The sequence below is a fragment of the Erpetoichthys calabaricus genome, chromosome 8, assembly GCF_900747795.2.
Source record: "Erpetoichthys calabaricus chromosome 8, fErpCal1.3, whole genome shotgun sequence".
Lineage (NCBI taxonomy): Eukaryota > Metazoa > Chordata > Cladistia > Polypteriformes > Polypteridae > Erpetoichthys > Erpetoichthys calabaricus.
In genome coordinates this window covers 194,086,381-194,108,266 of record NC_041401.2, presented here as the reverse complement: position 1 = coordinate 194,108,266, position 21,886 = coordinate 194,086,381, and the positions used below count along the sequence as shown (strand labels likewise).

At 43.5% G+C, this 21,886-nt stretch overlaps 1 protein-coding gene across 2 annotated transcripts in view; it reads left to right on the top strand.

Moving 5' to 3' along the window:
- Window positions 1-1,939: 1,939 nt before the first annotated feature.
- Window positions 1,940-21,886, top strand: part of idh1 (isocitrate dehydrogenase (NADP(+)) 1) — a 42,346-nt gene continuing 22,399 nt past the window's right edge. Inside the window, exons 1-5 of one of the 2 annotated variants that reach the window (XM_028808039.2) lie at window positions 1,940-2,086; window positions 2,938-3,067; window positions 15,085-15,376; window positions 17,644-17,749; window positions 21,088-21,265. In XM_028808039.2, coding sequence (XP_028663872.1) covers window positions 2,946-3,067; window positions 15,085-15,376; window positions 17,644-17,749; window positions 21,088-21,265 — 698 coding nt within the window. In that variant the 5' untranslated portion in view covers window positions 1,940-2,086; window positions 2,938-2,945. Of the gene's footprint in view, window positions 2,087-2,937; window positions 3,068-15,084; window positions 15,377-17,643; window positions 17,754-21,087; window positions 21,266-21,886 lie in introns of both variants that reach the window. The other variant, XM_051930322.1, reaches the window with a different exon arrangement.

The window sequence follows — 21,886 nt, the reverse complement described above, 5'->3', positions numbered from 1 at the left end:
AACACTCCATCGTAGATTAGGGATGTTCTTACGATAAAGGTGTATGAGGGTGTGAGATACAAAAAACACAAAACAGTGCAAACGTCACTTCGGAATAGTTTGGGTATTAATTACCGTGTGGTCACGTAATCACAATACATAGAAAAGTAAAGGCCGTGTGCTCCGTGGTTACTCTCTCATGTGGGTGTTAGCATATCATAACCTCTTGGACCAATAGTGTGAGTTTTCCGCATTCGACTTATACGGCTGACATTACAAAATACCGAAAATTATACAGTAAAATCAAACCCTGGCTTATCCGCGGAAGAATTTAAACGCGTAGTTGGTGCAAAGGCCAAGCGGTGTTGCAAGGTCCACAGTCTCAAACGCCCAAATTTGGTTATTTTTGATCAGTGTCCGTGGGGAAAAATATGCTTTTGTGGTTTACGTTTTGTTTTTGGGCTTCATCGTTTTTTAAAAAAAGCAATATTTTGGGCTATTATTCAAACCCTTTCCTATCAGCATGTAAAAGAAGAGATGGAACATGGAAAAAAGGTTTGGGCACAACCGTGTCCCCATATAATGTGCAACATAGAAAAAAAAAATCTTTTTGATAGAGACTTTAGTAACATCGTCTCAGATGCGAGTCCAGCACAGAACTGGACTGAAATGGCAGGTTCTCGATTTATAAGGGCTGTTGGCAGGAAGGGGCGGGTCCAGGTGGGTGGACAACAGAAGTGACATTAGCAGGGGGAGTGGCTATTAGAGTCTTCTGTTCTGCAGAGGCCGGAAGAGAGAAGGCGTTAGAGCACAGCGCCAACTCCTGGTTCGCTGAGTAATTACCATCACCAGACCCCACAAGCGACCTCCTAAGCGTCACACACGTGACAACACGCTTTTCACCCATTAGGGACCCGGACATTGCCCCTGCCCTGCACTTTGGACCTTTACTTTATTGCTGTCAAATCTCCGATGTGTTCATTTGTGTATGTCACCAATTAGGCTGCTTTCTTATGCCACTATGCAGGTTTTGAACTGTCCTTGGGCTGAAAATTTTATCAGGACTTGCCAAGTCTACACCATCGTTGATACAGTGGTGGTGCTGCTGCCTCACAGCAAGGTGACCAGGGTTTAAATCCCTGGGTTCCCCCTACGTGGAGTTCTCTCTGTGTCCATACCAGTTTCTTCCCTAAGAGGAAATAACAAATTCCCAGGTGGAGGACTTGAGCACAATTAATTATCTGCAATTAAGCTGAAGCAAAATGAAGAAACTGCAGCACCAAAAAAATCCTCTACGCCCTGGTCATCATTCAGGGCATGGACATGGTGCACTGCTAAAAGGACTTGGAGGTCCACATCAGTGACAGGCTGGCCTGGTCTCACCCCACTGAGAAACTCGAGAAGAAAGAGCAGGGCAGGCTCTTTTTTTCGGAGGATGCACTCCTTTAATACGGGTAGTTTCATTCTTTACATCTTCTACAACTCTGTGGTGGTCAGGGTGGTGAACGTCGCTTCAAGTCAAGCCCACCGAAACAAGCAGTTGGTTGAAGTAGGCAAGTTCAGTTACGGTTGTCGATCGCTTCCTGATCTAAAATCTCTACATTTGTCAACTTGAAATACGCTCCAATACGTATAAATGAAGTTTGCGCCAAAAAAAATCGTATCACAAACAATACAAGTTTCTGAAAGCCGTCCGCATTTAACACAACAATCTGAAGATATACTGTACGTTTAGATTCTAAAACGACTAAACAACCATTTGTTTTATTCTCAGAATTCTCACAAACCTGTCAGTCCAAACCCCTCCTTATGCCTTAGTTACAAGACCCTCCTCTTTTAGTCTCCTGAGCGACGTCTGTGAGCTGGGCGCCTACGATTGGTTGAAGACGCCGGCTTTTACGCGCGGATTGGTACAATTTGACAATAGGATTGGGCGAACGCCTTATCGATCATGGTAAGCCTCGCCCACCCGGGTGAAGGGGAACTGCCTTTCAAAGGAGAAAGCTGCTTCCTAGACGACTTGGAGGAGGGGTTTGCATTCGGTCGAATATTTACACAGGCGAACTGTATTTTATTTAAGTTTTTGCAAGCAATTTTTCTTGGTAAGGTAAGTCGGGCATGTTAGTAATAAACAGCGATAGCACTGACACTCATGTTTAAATGCTACATTTGTGCGCTGCATTGGTGTTAAGTGTAAAGCTATACGAAGACGGTATTTCCTTTCAGCGTATGCTGTCATTCCGCAGTACTTCGGTTAAAAGACGTTTCTGTTATTTTATGACTGATGTTTTGTGTTCTACTTCAGGGTCGTCAGCCTATTTTGTTTATTTATGCTACTAATCTGTCAGTCTGTGGAAAGGAGTCGAGCAGAACGCCTTCATCAAGTCCTTACCTTTAAGCATTTATTGCTCCTGCTTTGTGATATTGGCGTTGAAATGTATAGACGAACTGTGATTGTCCTCATAACGCACACACACACACACACACACACACACACCAATCGTTTTGCTAGCACTTCCGCGTCAGTGGTTAGCCTTGTAAGTAGTACTGTGACAATACAGAAAAAGATTAGCACTTTAAGATAAAAAAAGAATTATTAGAAGACTGATCCCAGTCCAAAATCTCTCTGCTGTATTATTAGCACTGCTCTTCTTGGTTGGATTAGGTGACAGTATTGCTTCACAAGAGCAGCCCCCGTTGGAGAAACCCTCTTTGTGTTCTCCAAGCAGATTCCATTTAACACACTTGGCAAAACTGCTGAATCATAGCTGTTGCAAAACTTCGACTATAAAGAAGAAAGCATGCCATTCATTAATTCCTGCATCCCTGAAAGAGAACTGTAACCAAAGTTGTCGTTCAAAATGTTGCTTTTCTACATTGAGGTGATTTATTTATTTTTTTTCATTTATATTTTATTGACATTTGACAACTTGATTTTTTTTCCCCATTTCTGCTTAGATTTAAAAATGTCTAGGAAAATCCAAGCTGGGTCTGTTGTCGAAATGCAAGGAGATGAGATGACAAGAGTCATCTGGGAGCTGATCAAGGAAAAACTGATTTTTCCCTACGTAGAAATGGATCTGCACAGGTAAGACATATACACTATTAACACAGCATTCTCAAACTTGTGTAATTCAGTTTAGTGCCATGGGGGCATAAAAACTAACGTGACAGCATAAGGCACAAGCCATACAGAGAATTGCCACTTGCCACCAGTCCATCACAGGGCCCCCACATCCATACCCACACTCATATGTGGCCAGTTTCGAGTCTCTGATTAACTAAAAATGCACACCTTTGACAAGGTGGAGCACCTGCAGACAAGGCTACACTGGGAGAATATGAAATCGGAAACTCTGCTTGTTTTGGGTCGGAGCCTGTCAATCCATTAGGCAACTGCCTAGAGCACCTTCATCTGAGGGGCACTATTTTTGAAAGGTAAGCGGTGTGTGCTCCAGTCAGCGAGGAGAACATCCCCTCCCTCCCAAGTTCCAAATAGGCTTATGTGTACACACACCTCATTGGTGTCTATAACATATTACTGAGTTTTGTAGTTTAAGTGCAGCTTCTAACAACTGGAGTGTGACCTTGCTGTCCTGTGATGGACTGGTGTCCTGACCAGGGCTGGTTTCCGCTTTTCATCTCATCCTGCCAAAACTGGAACCTGATCTTTATGACCTTGAGCTGGATAAGTCGGTTAGAAAATGCATGAATAGAAGTGTGAGAGATTGGGACAACTTGACGATAACCCAGCCAGACTCGCCCAATCGACTGAATGGTCAACTCCTAATTATAAAAACACGTGATGGTTTTATTTTATAAATTTATTTAATCATTTTTTTTATTAGTTCTTGTTTTATATAAACTGAACTAAAAAATTAAAGGAACACTTTGAAAGTGAAAACACATTGCATCTCAATGGGGGAAAAAAAAATCCTGCTGGCTATTTCTACTGATATGGACTGGTAATGTGTTAGAAATGAAAGGATAGCACATCGTTTGATGGAAATGAAAGTGATCAAGTAATCAACTTATCCATCCATCCATCCATTTTCCAACCCGCTGAATCCGAACACAGGGTCACGGGGGTCTGCTGGAGCCAATCCCAGCCAACACAGGGCACAAGGCAGGAAACAATCCTGGGCAGGGTGCCAACCCACCGCAGGACACACACAAACACACCAACACACCCAGCACACACTAGGGCCAATTTAGAATCGCCAATCCACCTAACCTGCATGTCTTTGGACTGTGGGAGGAAACCGGAGCGCCCGGAGGAAACCCACACAGACACGGGGAGAACATGCAAACTCCACGCAGGGAGGACCCGGGAAGCGAACCCAGGTCCCCAGATCTCCCAACTGCGAGGCAGCAGCGCTACCCACTGCGCCACCGTGCCGCCCTAATCAACTTATAGAGTGCTGAATTCAAAGACACCCCAAAAATCAAAGTGAAAAAATGATGCAGCAGGCAGGCGAGTCCATTTTGCCGAAATTTCATTGCAGCAACTCCAAATTGTACTCAGTACTTTGTATGGCCCCACCAAATGCTTGTATGCATGCCTGACAACATCCTAATGAGACGACGCATGGTGTCCTGGGGGATCTCCTCCCAGATCTGGACCAGGGCATCACTGAGCTCCTGGACAGACTGAGGTGTTGGATGGACTGAAACATAGTGTCCCACCCAGAGGTGTTCTATTGGATTGAGGTCAGGCGAGTGAGTGGGGGGGCTAGTCAATGGTATCAATTCCTTCATCCTCTAGCCACATGAGGCCAAGGATTGTTGTGCACCAGGAGGAACCAGCATAGGGTATGACAATGGGTCCGAGGAGTTCCTCCCGATACCAAATGGCAGTCAAGGTGCTGTTGTCTAGTCTGTAGAGGTCTGTGTGTCCGTCCATGGATATCCCTCCCCAGACCATCACTGATCCCCCACCACACCGGTCATGCTGAACGATGTTACAGGAAGCATAACGTTCTCCACGGCTTCTCCAGACCCTTTAACGTCTGTCACATGTGCTCAGGGTGAACCTGCACTCATCTGTGAAAAGCACAGATGGTGGACCTGCCAATTCTGATATTCTATGGCAAATGCCAATCTAGCTCCACAGTGCCCACTAGAGGACGTCGGGCCCTCAGGCCACCCTAATGAAGTCTGTTTCTGATTGTTTGGTCAGAGACATTCACCCCAGTGGCCTGCCTACTGGAGGTCGTTTTGTAGGCTCTGCCAGTGCTCATCCTGTTCCTCCTCGCCCAAAGGAGCAGATACTGGTGGGTCCTGCTGATGGGTTAAAGACCTTCTGTGAGGGGCCCTGTCAAGCTCTCCTAGAGGAACTGCCTTTCTGTCTCCTGGAATCTCCTCCATGCCCTTGAAACTACTGGGAGATGCAGCAAACCTTCTGGCAATGGCACATATTGATGTGCCATCCTGGAGAAGTTGGACTACCTGTGCCAGCTCTGTAGGTTCCAGGTATGGCCTCAGGCTACCAGTAGTGACATTGACCGCAGCCAAATGTAAAATGAGTGACAAAACAGATGAGGAGGGAAAATGTCAGTGGCCCCCCTCCACCTATGAAACCATTCATTCCTGTTTTGGGGGTCGTCTCATTGTTGCCCCCTCTAGTACACTGATAAACAAGCCCCTCTGCTACTTCACTGACCACCAGATCAACAGCCTAGAAGTCTCATTGACTTGATGTTATACGCTCATTAAAAAGTGTTCCTTTAATTTTTTTGCGCAGTATAGTTATGTTTTTTCCTAAGCATTTTATCATTTTTCTATTTTTTGCACCACAGAGCATTCTGTATAAATACATCTTTTTATTTTTAAAGATTCCTTGTTTATAAGTGGGTTAGGAAAATGAATGGCGAATGAAAAATATTGTAACGTTGCTGACAAGTTGCATTACTCTGCGAATCGGTCACCCACCCTATGACCTTTCATTCCATCACATTTATATTACGTTTACATTTATTTGCTTCGCAGATGTTTTTATCCAAAGCGACTTGCAAAAGAGGTAAACAGTTGAGTAACATTAGACTAGGCCCTGCTTGTTAAGCAAGTGTAGTAGGACAGGTAACATAAGTTGATTGCTACAAGCGAAAACGTAATAACTCATACATTTACAGTTATAGATAACAATCAATAAATCATTTAAACTTCCAACAAATAACCAAGAACATAAAGAATCGCAGCGCAAAGATGCTGAATACTCTGTCAGATAAGGTCTGATCATGCGGATGTTGTACAGCATGAACCTGCATGAATGAGAAACCATAGAAATGTGGTCAGAAAAAGATAGCTGTTCATCAATCACCACCCCAAGGCTGCAAACTGACCTGGCGGGTGTTAGCGACAGTGACAGCCAAGCTGTACAGAGATGGGGATTTGAACAGACTGGCTGGCCAGGAGCACAAGAAGCTCAGTTTTTGTCAGGTTGAGCTGTAGGTGGTGGTCCTTCATCCAGGTTGAGATATCGGTTAGACGTAGATAGATACTTTATTAATCCCAAGGGGAAATTCACATACTCCAGCAGCAGCATACTGATAAAGAACAATATTAAATTAAAGAGTGATAACAATGCAGGTATACAGACAGGGGGAGGAACGATCTCCTCAGTCTGTGAGTGGAGCAGGACGGTGACAGCAGTCTGTCGCTGAAGCTGCTCCTCTGTCTGGAGATGATCCTGTTTAGTAGATGCAATGGATTCTCCATTATTGACAGGAGTCTGCTCAGCGCCCGTCGCTGTGCCACGGATGTCAAACTGATACTCCAGCTGATAGCATATTCTCCTCGGTGGTGGTGGTGGTGGTGGGGGGGGGGGGGGGTGCGGGGAATGACAGGCACAGCTGTGTGTCATCAGCATAGTACTTAGATAAGCGATCCCATGTGATTGGATGATGGAGTCCAGCGAGATGGTGTACAGGGAGAAAAATAGAGCACCCAGCACTCATCCTTGGGGTCATGACTGGTGGGCCTTTGAGAACTCCCCTCTCCAGGACACACTGTAGGAGATGGAGGACTCGAACCATCTGAGAGCAGTCCCAGTGATGCCAAGGTCAGAGAGGGTGGCAAGAAGGAGTGGCTTCAGGAGACCCTTTAAAATTTGCAAAACCAGCTAAAGTCTCAAAAGAGCTCCAATTTGTGAGCAAATATTTTAAGGACAGTGAGCTTCGTAAATGAGTGAGAAATTTTGGGCACTCGGAGTCTGTGAACACCACAGCAGCACATACAGAGCCCTCCATAATGTTTGGGACAAAGACACATTTTTCCCCCATTTCAGGACATGATAATGTTTGGGACAATTTGCGTCAGAGGTGTTTGTGATTCCTCAGGTGTGATAGATAGATAGATAGATAGATACTTTATTAATCCCAATGGGAAATTCACATTCTTCAGCAGCAGCATACTGATACAATAAATAATATTAAATTAAAGAATGATAATAATACAGGTGAAAAAAAAAAAAAACAGACAATAACTATGTATAATGTTAAATATTAACGTTTACCCCCCCTGGTGGAATTAAAGAGTCGCATAGTTTGGTGGAGGAACGATCTCCTCAATCTGTCTGTGGAGCAGGACAGTGACAGCAGTCTGTCGCTGAAGCTGCTCTTCTGTCTGGAGATGACATTATTTAGTGGATGCAGTGGATTCTCCATAATTGATAGGAGCCTGCTGAGCACCCTTCGCTCTGCCACAGATGTTAAACTGTCCAGCTCCATGCCAACAATAGAGCCTGCCTTCCTCACCAGTTTGTCCAGGCGTGAGGTGTCTTTCCTCTTAATGCTGCCTCCCCAGCACACCACTGCGTAGAAGAGGGCGCTCGCCACAACTGTTTGATAGAACATCTGCAGCATCTTATTGCAGATGTTGAAGGAAGCCAGCCTTCTAAGGAAGTATAACCGGCTTTGTCCTTTCTTGCACAGCGCATCAGTATTGGCAGTCCAGTCTAATTTATCATCCAGCTGCACTCCCAGATATTTATAGGTCTGCACCATCTGCACACAGTCACCTCTGATGATCACTGGGTCTATGAGGGGTCTGGGCCTCCTAAAATCCACCACCAGCTCGTTGGTTTTGCTGGTGTTCAGGTGTAGGTGGTTTGAGTCGGACCATTTAACAAAGTCATTGATTAGGTCCCTATACTCCTCCTCCAGCCCATTCCTGATACAGCCCACGATAGCAGTGTCATCAGTGAACTTTTGCATGTGGCAGGACTCCGAGTTGTATTGGAAGTCCGATGTATATAGGCTGAACAGGACCGGAGAAAGTACAGTCCCTTGTGGCGCTCCTGTGTTGCTGACCACAATGTCAGACGTGCAGTTCCCAAGACGCACATACTGAGGTCTGTCTTTAAGATAGTCCACGATCCATGCCACTAGGTATGAATCTAATCCCATCTCTGTCAGCTTGTCCCTAAGGAGCAGAGGTTGGATTGTGTTGAAGGCGCTAGAGAAGTCTAGAAACATAATTCTTACAGCACCACTGCCTCTGTCCAAGTGAGAGAGGGATCGGTGTAGCATATAGATGATGGCATCTTCCGCTCCCACCTTCTCCTGATATGCAAACTGCAGAGGGTCAAGGGCGTGTTGAACCTGTGGCCTAAGGTGGTGAAGCAGCAGCCTCTCCATGGTCTTCATCACATGTGATGTCAGAGCAACAGGCCGAAAGTCATTCAGCTCACTAGGACGTGATACCTTTGGGACTGGGGTGATACAAGATGTTTTCCAAAGCCTCGGGACTCTCCCCTGTTCCAGGCTCAGGTTGAAGATGCGCTGTAGAGGACCCCCCAGCTCCGATGCACAGACCTTCAGCAGTCATGGCGATACTCCATCTGGACCCGCTGCTTTGCTGGCACGAAGTCTCCTCAGCTCTCTGCTCACTTGCGCTGTTGTTATTATGGGTGGGGATGTTTTTCCTATGCTGGTATCAGCAGAAGGATGTGTGGAGGGTGCAGTACTCCGAGGTGAGAGTGAGAGTGGGTTAGGGTGGTCAAACCTGTTAAAAAAGTTGTTCATTTGGTTTGCTCTCTTCACATCTCTCTCAATGGTGGTACCCCGCTTCGAGCTGCAGCCAGTGATGATCTTCATCAGGTGTGTTTCATGGCTTCGTAAGATACCTCGGCTAGCTTCTACCCTTTGGAGTCTGTAGTTGCCATTGTTCAACATGAGGAGAAGAGCTGTGTCAGTGAAAGTCAAATAAGACATGAGGCTGAAAAGTGAGAATCCAAATGGAGTCCACTATACCTGTACTGTACTGTACTGTAACAAGGCTGCCTTCCTTTAGCTACAGCACACTACTGCTAAATGAGCTAAAGTCAGAGGGGAAAAAAGTGACAGCTGCAGTTTAGCACTTTGAGGAAATTTCTACAAGCACCAATCGATGATGTGCCCAGCCAATCAACGATGGATGATGTCATCGACCATCCGCTCAGCCCTAAGGATATACTGTATATAATTAATAGACTGATAGACAAGGCAGTGTCAGGTCAGATCAGGTCAGGTTGGAAAGCATGCACTGATACAGCTTGGTGCCGTACCCACCACATGACGAAACGGCTTGAGAATCTGGTTGGCAACCCCCCAGGCAGACACGCGGTCCAGTCCCACCCTCCAGAAATGACCACTCTATCTGCCGCAGCCAGGTGTTGCATGGGCATCCCCTTGGCCTGTTTCAGCTACTCAACAACGAGGATCCTTGCCATCTGGATCACCCTCGAGGAATCTCACCACATGGCTGTAGTGCTGTAACTGACGCTCCCTCACAATGCACGTAATGTGCCTCATTCAGGACTCACACAAAGTCGGACAAGCACGACCCAAGGATTCTCCGAAGAGACACAGTACCAAAGGAGTCCAGTCTTCACCTCAGGTCAGTGGATAGCGTCCATGTCTCACAACCATATAACAAGACAGGAAGCCCTAGGACTCTAAAGACTTGGACCTTCGTCCTTTTGCATAGATATCGGGAGCGCCACACATCCCTTTCCAGTGACCTCATGACCCCCCATGCACTCCCAATCCGTCTACTGACTTCATAGGAAGAGTCACCAGAGACATGAATGTCACTGTTGAGGTCAGTAAACCTCTCGATGACGAGGTCGACACTCTCTCCGCAGACAGACACTCTGCTGATGGCCGTGCCCAAGAGCTCATTAAAGGTCTGGGAGTGTGACATACTGGTGAAGGTTTTGGATGTCAAACCCTGAGATTGTGAATTCCAATCCCACTACTGACACCACTGCATGACCCTTGTGAGTCACCTCGTCAGTCAAATAAATTAATAGTAGTAATTTAAAATAAAAAAACAGGCATCTCTAAAGCAAACCCTCACAAATATAGGGAGGACATGCAAACTACACATAGGAATCACAAGAGGATATCCGTTTTCTCAAGCAGCAATACTGTGAAAGCTGAGCATTCTTAATAAAACTATAGCTTTATGAACAAAATGTGCAAATCTTTCTGAAATTTGTAAAATGCTAAATCCCACGTGGAATTGACCTGCTAAGCTCACAGAGTCCACCTTCTACTGGTAAAGCTCTGCCACTACTTTCCCACCTCTTGTTAAGTCATCGGAGCAAAAAATGTGAATTCTTAGCACTTCAGAGTTCAAAGGTCTATGGAAGCATAGACTGCGTAGTCAACAGAATCCTTGTCTTGCTGACAGCAGTTAAAGACTTGAGCCTTGACACCTTTGTTCAGAGTAGCTGGGAGTCCCAAGAAGAAGTGGGTGAAAGGTGACAGGGAGGGGCCACAACTCAAGTGCTCCAAGCCTGATAAGATGCACTGTTCTCTGGGAGGATATTATTAGCCATTGAGTATTAGAGTTAAGTTCTTTAAGCGCAGGTATTTTACCCCCAGTCTTACTGAATGCTAATTCAAAAATATCATTTTGAGTCTTTGTTTTTAGTAGAAGTATATTTTTAGTTACAGTATTTAAGTTAACATCTGGTAAATAATCGGGATATTATGAATAGAACTCTAGAGCAGTGTTTCTTAAACTTTGGGTCACAATCCAAAACCTGGGCCGCACTGAGTTATGACTTGCAATTCTTCTGAATGAGAAAAGGTCGCAAATGTTTTACGGACAGCCTCGTGATGGGTCGCTGCTTGTAAGGTTGAAACCCCCCAGACGACAATTGGTAGCGAGTCTCCAAGGGAAAACAAAGGATGTTGATACTTGGAGGTGGACTGCCATGTAACAAGACCTTTGCAAAAGCTTCATTTGAATTAAAGAATTACAGTTGAGGCCAAAGGTTTCCATGCACCTCGCCTAAAGACTGTCAAACTCAGTGTTTCACAACTCCATTTATGTCGTATTGTGTTAAATACAGTGGAACCTCGGTTTGCGAGTATAATTCGTTCTGGAAACGTGCTCGTAGTCCAAAGCACTCGTATATCAAAGTGAATTTCCCTATAAAAAATAATGGAAACTCAGATGATTTGTTCCACAACCCAAAACTATTCATATAAAAATGATTAATACAAAATATAAAGTAAAAATACATCAAACAAATTAACCTGCACTTTACCTCTGAAAAGAATCATGGCTGGTGTGAGTGAGTTTCTAAACTCTTGTGGGATTACACGCAACGGGACGACACGCGGAAGAGCATCCCAAAGCAATCGCAGTCTCCCAGCGCTGTAGCAGTTCGCCGTAAAACCGAATCCGAAAAGATCGCGGACATGCTATAAGCGCCTACCGTCGATGGGTGATACAAGGAACAAGGAACTTTATAAATGCGCAGGGCCCTGCCTGACTGCTGTGTCTGTGTATAGGAGAGCCGCAGATCTCGCTACAATAAATAACCGCGCTGTTGCTGTTTCAAGCTGAATAAAGCTGGTATTGCTAAAGTACTGAGACTCAGCTTCGTGTTTTAGGGTGCAAGACGGGGACTCGCACGTCACAGCACACACACGTGTGCGTGCACACAGTCACAATGCTAATGCTGCAGTAAACACTATACGCTCGTACGGATGTTGACTATATGAGTGAGGTACGCCGACTCAGACGGAGAATAGGAGACGATTGCCCACAATCCCGCAGCGAGAGAGAGAGAAGAACCATCAGCTCAGTTGTGATCACATGACGCTCAGCAGACAAAGCGTATACATACTACTCGTACTGCAAGACCTCGCTCGTTTATAAAGTGAAAATTTATTAAAAAATTTTGCTCATCTTGCAAAACACTTGTAAACCAAGTTACTCGCAAACCGAGGTTCCACTGTATATCAGAACATTTGTAACTAGAAAAGGCCATTTGGTCCAAAGAGCTCATCCATCCTATTCATCTTTGTTCTGATGAAGCAGAATGACTTTTATTTCAGGATTGGAAGATTAAACAAGAACCAAAATGGGTTACATGCCGCCATCAAAACCAAAGAGACAAACCGATCTTAGGCCAAGCTAGAAATATGAGGTACTAGCCGTCCCCCGTGCCTCCGCCCACGTAGTAGTGAAACAGGACAAACTTTAAAAAATCAATAAACAAAAACATCGCTAGCTAAGTGGAGGCAAGTTACACTCCAAAACGCAGAAGTAGACCGACTCCCCACTCCTGATGTCATCCTTCCCCCTCGGCCCGCAGCCTCTGTCTCAGATTAGCATGAATATATCGCTCCTGCAAGCGAACTTTGATTCTTAGCGCGATGACAGAAGTCCCAAAATCAATCTGGAATGTTCAAGCAAGTTCTAGAAAAAAAACAATCTAATTCCGTTAAGTGGTTCTCTTGTTCGCTAGCTAAGCGGATGTAAGATACACCCTGAGGCTGGCGCGTGAGTGAAGAAGGCCCTGTCTCTCTCCCCTCAGCCCGCTGTGTCTCTCTTGGATCCACGCTAATAAATCCGTACCGCAAGCGAACTATGATACTTAGCGCGATGATAGAGGTCGCAAAATCAACTGGAATGTTCAGGCAAATTAAAAAAAAAAACCTGATCTAAATCCGTTAAGTAGTTCTCTCATGAAAAGCAGATAGACATATGTTAGATTTAATATATATATATACAGATGAATCAGAATCGTAAGCCAGAAAATAAGACAGGAAATTGAGAACAAAAATACCGAAAAGTGCACTTGGTCTTTTAAAATTATCTAAACACAGATACCGAAACGGCAAGTGATATGATAAAATGTAGGAACGTCATGCAGGCGTGGTCCTGGAGAGCTCTGGGAGGTTGTCTTTAACGGTCAATGTGAAACTCGCCATAATTGTGCCACCCAACGATTCAAAATGGTGCCGCAGTAAGTTGTTAAAATACAGGTTGGTGCAGGGAAATTGGAAATTTGCAATTGATGTTGAATGCACGAATAAACAAATTACAAAATACATTTAATGATAAAATGTACAGGATATGCAACTAATGATGGTAATCAATATTCATTCAATATTCATTTTATGTTTTGAAGATAACATCATGAAGGTGTTCAGTGACAGACTGTTGTGGAAATTCTTCATTGCTTGACGTAACCTGTCAAGAGGAATGCCAGCGATTTTCCTCTTCAATCCTCCATTTTAGTTCAGCAATGGTTGCAGGACGTGTGCGGTACACTTGGTTTTTAAGATGTCCCCACAGAAAATAATCACAAACAGTGAGATCTAGGGATCTCGGAGGACATGGAATGTTACTGTTGCGTGAAATGACGCACCTTCCAAACAATTGTAAAATAGCTGACATCGATTGTCAGGCAGTATGCGAAGTGGCTCCACCTGGGGACTTCTTTTTTTTAAGGCTGGAGCCTTTTCTTCAAAATTACGCACCCATGTTGTAATCACATGAGCAGACGGGACACGATCATGACGTCCTTACACCGAAATTCCCTTTGCACAGCAATCATACTATCGACATTCTTATAAAAGGCTTTCACAGCGAATGCTCGTTGCTCATCACTCCACTGCTCCATTATAACTAATGGCAAGGGGTTCTAAACGAGGTCGCATTGGTCCCAAACAACTGCTGACGCCCCAAGGTCGCCAACACCTCGTTCCAGAATTTCCTGTTTTCCTGTGCCATCCTGTATTTCAGCTTTCAGGTTAATACATTTCAGGTTTCAGAAATTTCACTTCAGCGTGTTGTTCAAAAATGGTGGAACCCCTCAGCGGAGCATCCAGTGTTCATTTGACTTTGGCTTTAATTACTGTAGACTAACAGCGGAGTGTTGCGTTGTGCGTGTTCGAACTACCCATACACCATCGTCAACATGTTGGATTGCGCCGGCTTCAGTGCGGGTACTGTGTCATTTTCAAATTGTCTTCTGTTTCAAGAACCAAAATGGATTACGTGCCAACGTCAAAAACCAAGGAGACAAACCGACTTTAGGCAAGTCAGAAGCGTGGATTCATTTACTGGCTCAGCTTTTCCATGGTTTCCATACCCTTTGTTAGTATTCAGTAGCTTAACTTCAATCACATGCATAGGGTTGCCTTCCACAGGCCTCTCACGATGTCCGGTGGGAATTTTTGCCCACTCTTCCTGACAGAGCTGGTGTTTGTCAGTTAGAGTTGTGGGCCTCGTTGCATGAACACCCTTTTTCAGTTATGCCCACATATTTACTGTACATTGGGGTTCAGGTGGCCAGGGCTAAAGACCTTCAAATTCAATGTTTCACAACTCCATGCATGCCTGTGTTAAGTAACTTTGTGATGGCCACTTCTATCCTTTCATTCTTGTTGTCGTTACGACTTTGAAGTTCTGCTTAGCATCAGCGTCCTGCTGGAAGCCATATTTGCACCAGGTTTTAGCTTTCTGGCTGATCACTTGAGATGTTTCTTCTTCCTCCGGATGCTATTTAATTTTTGAAGTGCCCCAGTCCCTTAACCAGCAAAAGACCACCACAATATGGTGCTGCTACCTCCATGTTTCACAGTTTGAACAGTATTCATTGGCTTAAAAGCCTCGCCTTTTAATCAAATCCAAAGCTCATCAACAAATCAAAGTAAATTGATGAACATTGAGCTGTGAACCGCGATTGAATTTTCCATCTCTGTAAGGTGCTGTAATCAGCTTCCTTTGTGATTTCTTTATTAAGCTTCAATTTGACTTAGTAATTCATGCTTTAGGTGTGATAATGGTTTCCTAATAATGTTTTCCCATATAAAGTTTTGATTTAGGAATGGAAAACCGGGATGCCACAGATGACCTGGTGACAACTGAAGCTGCTAAAGCCATTAGGAAGTACAATGTTGGCATCAAATGTGCCACCATCACTCCTGACGAGAAGAGAGTGGAAGAATTTAAGCTGAAGAAAATGTGGAAATCGCCCAACGGCACAATCCGTAACATCTTGGGTGGCACAGTGTTCAGGGAAGCCATCATCTGTAAGAATATCCCCCGATTGGTGACTGGGTGGATCAAACCGATAATCATAGGCCGTCATGCTTATGGAGATCAAGTGAGTACTGCCATTTTCTCCAAGTTTAACCTTTCAGTTTATTATTTCCTAAATGTCAAATTGTATTCACTAAAAACAGGTAACCTTATACTGTGCCCTCCAGTGTTTGGGGCAAAGACACATTTTTCCTGGACTTCACCCTCTGCTCCCCAGTTTAAAAGTATAAATCAAGCAATTCAGACGTGATTCAAGTGCACACTGCAGACTTTTATTCGGGGTATTTGCGTATATTTTGGTTACAGTATATAGAAATGACAACAATTTTTTTAAGCGTGGTTCCCCTCTCCCCATTTCAGGGCACCATAACCTTTGGGACAATTGGTGTCACAGGTGTTTATGATCACTCAGGTGCGTTTCTTTGGTTCAACAGTGTGAGCATCAGATACTAAGGTTTGCCCCTACCTACAGTGAAGTTCAACTTATGTTATCACAGGTGGCGCAGTGGTAGTGCTGCTGCTTTACAATAAGGAGACTGTGGAAGATTGTGGGTTCGCTTCCCAGTTCCTCCCTGTGTGGATAGCATTTGAGTACTGAGAAAAGCACTATATAAATGTAATGAATTATTATTATTATTATGGCTGATCGGCCACTCTAAATTGCAGCTGTGAGTACATGTTGGTTTGCTCTTTGGTACTGCGACCCCTTGAGGACGATTCCTGTCAGGACAGACCCCAACTCCTCACAGGGACATTTAGAGCATTGTGACCAAAACTTCTCAAAATATCAAACATAAGTTGGACTTTCCTCTCATGTGAGAACCTCAGTATTTTATTTGACGTTCAATTGAATAAAATTCGATTTTGAGTTAACAGGTACATTTTAAAATGAATATGAACGGCAGCCCATTTGACAGGATGTGTTGGCCTATGGAAAGAAAACAGGTATGATGAGGATGTTAAAACTCAAATAGCTGAACCCGTGGTGCTTGCAGCTCCGCCATGCCTCTGAACTGCCACTATCAAATCGCCTAATGTCCAGCATGAGAGGCACCAGCTCCTTCAGATTTGGAGTGGACTGTGTTATCAGGTGAACTCCACTGAACGTGGATCATTAACAAAGTAAATGTATAATTGGAGAGTAGGCCATTTGAACTTTGGGCAGAGGAGACTAATTTAGACTTCTGTTAATAAGTGAGGAGCAGTAAAGTATATCAGGATTAAACACGGGGGTAGTTGTTCAACGATTTCTTTTGTCCAGAGCTTCTTAAACTGTGGGTTTGTTGTGGGTTGCTGCCGTCAAGGGTGGTGTGGAGTTGCAAGTCACCGTAGTATTTAGTGGGAATGGGTCGTCTATGATTTGTGGAGGGGGTCATGGTGGGTTGCTGAGCAGTCGACATTGCTATGCTAAGATGGTGAGTCTCCAAGTTCCAAGGGACTACCAACCAACCCCAATATGATGATTTTAATAGTAGTAGGTCTGCTAAGTGGTTTGAGGGACTGTGTGTTAGTTCTGACTAAAGGTGTCAAACACACATAACATAGTGACTGTGTGCAATAAGATAGGTATGAATTTCTTTTTAAATACCATATATACTCGTGGATAAGTTCTCCCACAGATAAGTCGGGACTTGATTTTACTGTATAATTTCTGGTATTTTATAATGTCGGTCGTATAAGTCAAATGCAGAAAACTCACGCTATTGGTACAAGAGATTACGATATGCTGACGCCCACCTGAGAGAGTAACCACGGAGCTCACGACCTTTCTTTTCTATGTGGGTGTGGCAATGTGCTGTATCAGCGTGTGCTCCTAAACTCTCTTTCTCGCTCTATTGTGCCTACGTGACCACATGGTAATTAATACCCAAACTATTCCGAAGTGACGTTTGCACTGATTTGTGTTTTTTGTATCTCACACCCTCATACACCTTTATCGTAAGAGCATCCCTTATCTACGATGGAGCATTCAATCAGAAGAAAATATGAAGCTGGTTTTAAATTAAACATCGTTGAAGTAGCGAAAGAAATTGGTAACTGCGCTGCTGCAACAACATTTGATGCGCCTGAGAAACTGGTACGAGATTAGAGGAGGCAAGAAGATGTAAAAAAGAAATAATAATAATAATTAAGTGTTGCATTTTTGAACGGGCATATAAGTCAGGGTCTGATTTTATGATTGATTTTTCGGGTTTTCAGACCCGACTTATACGTGAGTATATACGGTATGTATATATTTATCCATCCATCCATCCATCCATTTTCCAACCCGCTGAATCCGAACACAGATGTATATATTTATACTCTGTTTTTTTGTTTTTTTCAAAACAGTACAGAGCTACAGATTTTGTGGTACCAGGGCCTGGAAGAGTTGAGATAAAGTACACTCCAAAAAATGGCGGTGAGCCAGTCACGTACGTCGTGCATGACTTTGAAGGTAAGTGTGTCCACTTTCAGAAATTTACCAGGAAATTCTCCATCCAAACAGGTGAGGGTGCTGCTTAGGGGTCTAAACACTGAAGCCCACATCATATTTATTGATTCACAGGATTCTAGCTTACATGAAACTTACTCAACAGGCTCTACTCTTCATACAGTTAAACCCAGAAGGAGAATTAGCATTGGTTTTAATGTCACCACACCGCTCTGGCCTTTGAAAGATTTTCTCTTCTTGCCCACCCAGACAGAAAACTGACTTTGAATATCAAAGTGACATCTTACAAAGAGCTAAAAAGTTGGGACGCAAGATGGTGGTGCTGTGGTAGCACTGGTGCTTTGCAATAAGGAGACTGGGGTTTGCATCCCGGGTGCTCCCTACATGGAGTTTGCATGTTCTCCCCACGTCCATATGAGTTTTATCCCACTGTCCAAAGGCATGCATGGTTGGTGAATCGGTGTTGCTAAACCGACCCTAGTGTGCATTTGTGTTCACCCATGTTTATGAGGTTCTTATTGTCACAAGTACAGGGTCCTGTGAAATTCTGTGCTAATCAACACATAATAAGTCTCCAGTTTCCAGCAACATTACTAGCATGGATAACAACCTTACCTCGGAACTGCTTTCCTTTTTACCTGAAAAACAGAGGAGCAGGCTTTTGTGTTAACAAATGAAATGGAAACTTAAGTATATAGAACGGTACTAATTCATTAAGAGTTATATAAGAAACAGTACACAAATGTTAAAATCAACTGTGAAGTGCTGATGCCATGGCACATGTAGTGTGGTCCATCTTTCATTGACGTATTAGTACATTACCTAGAGCAGCATTTCCCAACCTGTGGGCCACAGCCGACCCTGGACGAAACACCCCTCCCTCCCCTTCACCGTTCTGATGGTCGCAGTCGATTCACAGCAGCAACCGCCTCGCGGGTGGATCACAGTCAATCCTGAATGACCTTCTCAAACCCTACTCTGATTATCGTGCTGGCTTCACCAAGAAGGAAAGGCATTGACAATCGCATTCGATTCATCTAACGCTCTGCCAATCTGCACAGGACTGTCAAGCACGATTACGATCTTGCTCGATTCACTGAGGGGGGTAGCCTCTCTTCCCCTGCTCAGATGATCATGCTAAATTCACAGAGGGGGACCTCTGCCGGTGGGTCGCGAACACTTTGGCATATGAAAAAATCCGGGGTGGTCTCCCCTACCCTCCCGTACTCATATATGGGGATGGATATTTGAGGAGTAAACCGCAAGACAAGGATTATATTTTTATATTATTTACATTATAGAACTGTCAACAACAAATCAAATCAAATTATTGATATATTGAACAATTATTATAAAAGTAAAGTTGAATAAATCAGACTCTGCAGCTGCATGAATAAAAAAGTTAGTAGAAATCTATGTTTTGTACCTCATACTTGTATGCGAAATTTGGTTGACTGAAGTGAAACGTTCTCAAGTTATCATGTTTACATACACACACATAGACATAATTCAAAAAATGGCATTTTCGGACTCAGGGATGTCTAAAACGTTGAGGTTCAGGAAAATCTCGAAATCGAATTTTTCGACAATTCCAGTACTTTCTCTATACTTGGTTTACAAGAAATGGTGAGCTGCTACCTGATTATGTTTTTGGACAAATTAGGTAACTGAATTATAGCCAGATTTTTCGTTTGCTTCATACTGTGCAGTGGATTCAGAAAGTTTTCAGACCCCTTCACCTTCTGCACACTTCATTGTGTTGTAGATGTCACTTTAAATGGATCCATTTGCCTTTTTTTTTTTTTTTGCCATCTACGTGCCACCTAGATCCTGCCCCTACTTTATTGATAAAGGCTTGCACTGACAAATTTTCTGCTCCCATTTCTCACTTTATCAACTTTAGTTTCCACACCCGTGTTGGTCCAAGTGATTTAAAAACTGCTGCTGTAACCCCTGTTCAAAAAAAAAACCTGGCTCAGATCTGTTACATTTATGTTAGGTAGAATGCCTAGAAGGGGGCTGGGTGGTCTTGTGGCCTGGAACCCCTGCAGATTTTATTTTTTTCTCCAGCCATCTGGAGTTTTTTCTGTCCTTCCTGGCCATCGGACCTTACTTTTATTCTATGTTAATTAGTGTTCCCTTATTTTGATTCTTATTTATTTTGTCTCTTTTCTCTTTCTTCATCATGTAAAGCACTTTGAGCTGCATTATTTGTATGAAAATGTGCTATATACTGCTGTGGGCTGGCTTCCTGCCTTGCGCCTTGTGTTGGCAGGGATTGGCTCCAGCAGACCCCCGTGACCCTGTAATTAGGATATAGCGGGTTGGATAATGGATGGATGGATGTGCTATATAAATAAATGTTGTTGTTGTAACGGCTAAAATTTTATCATCCAATTTCTAATCTTCCATTTATGGCTCAGATCTTCGAAAAGGTTGTTGCTGCTCAACTCAATGATTATTTAAACTTGCATAACCTGCTTGAGCCTTTTCAATTGAGATTCAGAGCCTTACATAGCACTGAAACTGCTGGTAGCCAATGACTTGCTTACAACCGCAGATTCTGGGATGGCCGCTATTCTAGTTCTCCTTGACTTTTGATACAGTTAACCATAACATTTTACTGTCCAGGCTTTCAGCTATTGGTATCTCTGGTGCTGCTCTTTCTTGGTTCACATCATACCTCAGTGACTACATCTTCATTAGGGAATACAAATCTGCCACTCTGCGGTGGGCTGCCTTGTGCCCTTGTTACCTGCCTTGCGCCCTGTGCTGGCTGGGATTGGCTCCAGCAGACCCCCGTGACCCTGTAGTTAGGATATAGCCGGTTGGATAATGGATAGACAGCAATCTGCCACATCTTCACTCACACAAGGTATCCCTCAAGGGTCAGTTCTCGGTCCAGTCCTCTTTAACATCTCTATGCTCCCATTAGGTGAGATTATTCGTCGGTGTGGTTTAAGCTTCCACTGTTGTGCCAATGACACACAACTTTATCTAAGTGTTGATGCAATTGCAAAATCTTCACCTGTTGCACTGACTGACTGCATTCGGGAAATCAATCATTGGATGACAGATCATTTTTTACAACTCAATCCTGATAAAAACAGAAATCTTATTAGTTGGTACCAAATCTGTCCTCTATACCCTTCATGGGCTAAAATATGAACTGCTTTCTCGCAAATTCTAACATCAAGGGCTTTGATTTACTGTTGTGCCGCAGTTAGCAGGAAAGTGAACTGTTGGGTCTTTTTTTTTTTTTTGCCGTTATTTCAAGTGCTTTTCTTATTGTGTCACCATAAAATAATCAATCGTGTTGTTTTTTTATTTTTGTTTTGAAGGAAGTGGGGGAGTAGCCTTGGGAATGTACAACACTGACCAGTCCATTCGAGACTTTGCACACAGTTCATTCCAGATGGCCCTGGCACGAAGCTGGCCCCTCTACATGAGCACCAAGAATACCATTTTAAAGAAGTACGACGGTCGGTTCAAGGATATCTTCCAGGAAATTTATGACAGGTAAGTCTGCAGCTCCCTTATCTTGACTTTCGTTGCAAGGTAAAAAAAATAGTTTATCAGAAATTATGGAATATTTCATTTTTTAAGTGTGATGCTATGAATCTTTAACTGCTTTCTCTACTGATGTCTTTAATTAAAAAAAAAAGAAATCCTATTTGCCATGGTAGCTGCAAGTAATTTTCATCACACTTAAAATTATTGATTTGCTCTTATATTTATGTGGTATAGCGATACATTTTACTTTAGATTCATTTTTTAAATTTATTTCAATGTCTTCTTATTCAGTATGTGCCCAGTCCAACACATAAATACAAGTATCATATGAACACCAAACATAATGTTGAAACATATAAAGAGAAACATCATATGACATATACAAAAATATTCAAATATGTTTTATGAATATGAATATTAAGCAAGGTAGATATTCAAATTAATCGGGGTGATGTAATGGTCCTGCTGTTCAGGTGTAACAGATACCCAGGATCTGTGAGGAAGCCATGCCAACTGCCATGCAGCAGTGGACGTGTTCATATTAACATATTTTGCACTTTCACGTGAAGAAATATGAGCATAAAGTATACAGGGGTGGGCAAAAGTGGGTTGGCAGTTGTTCGTATG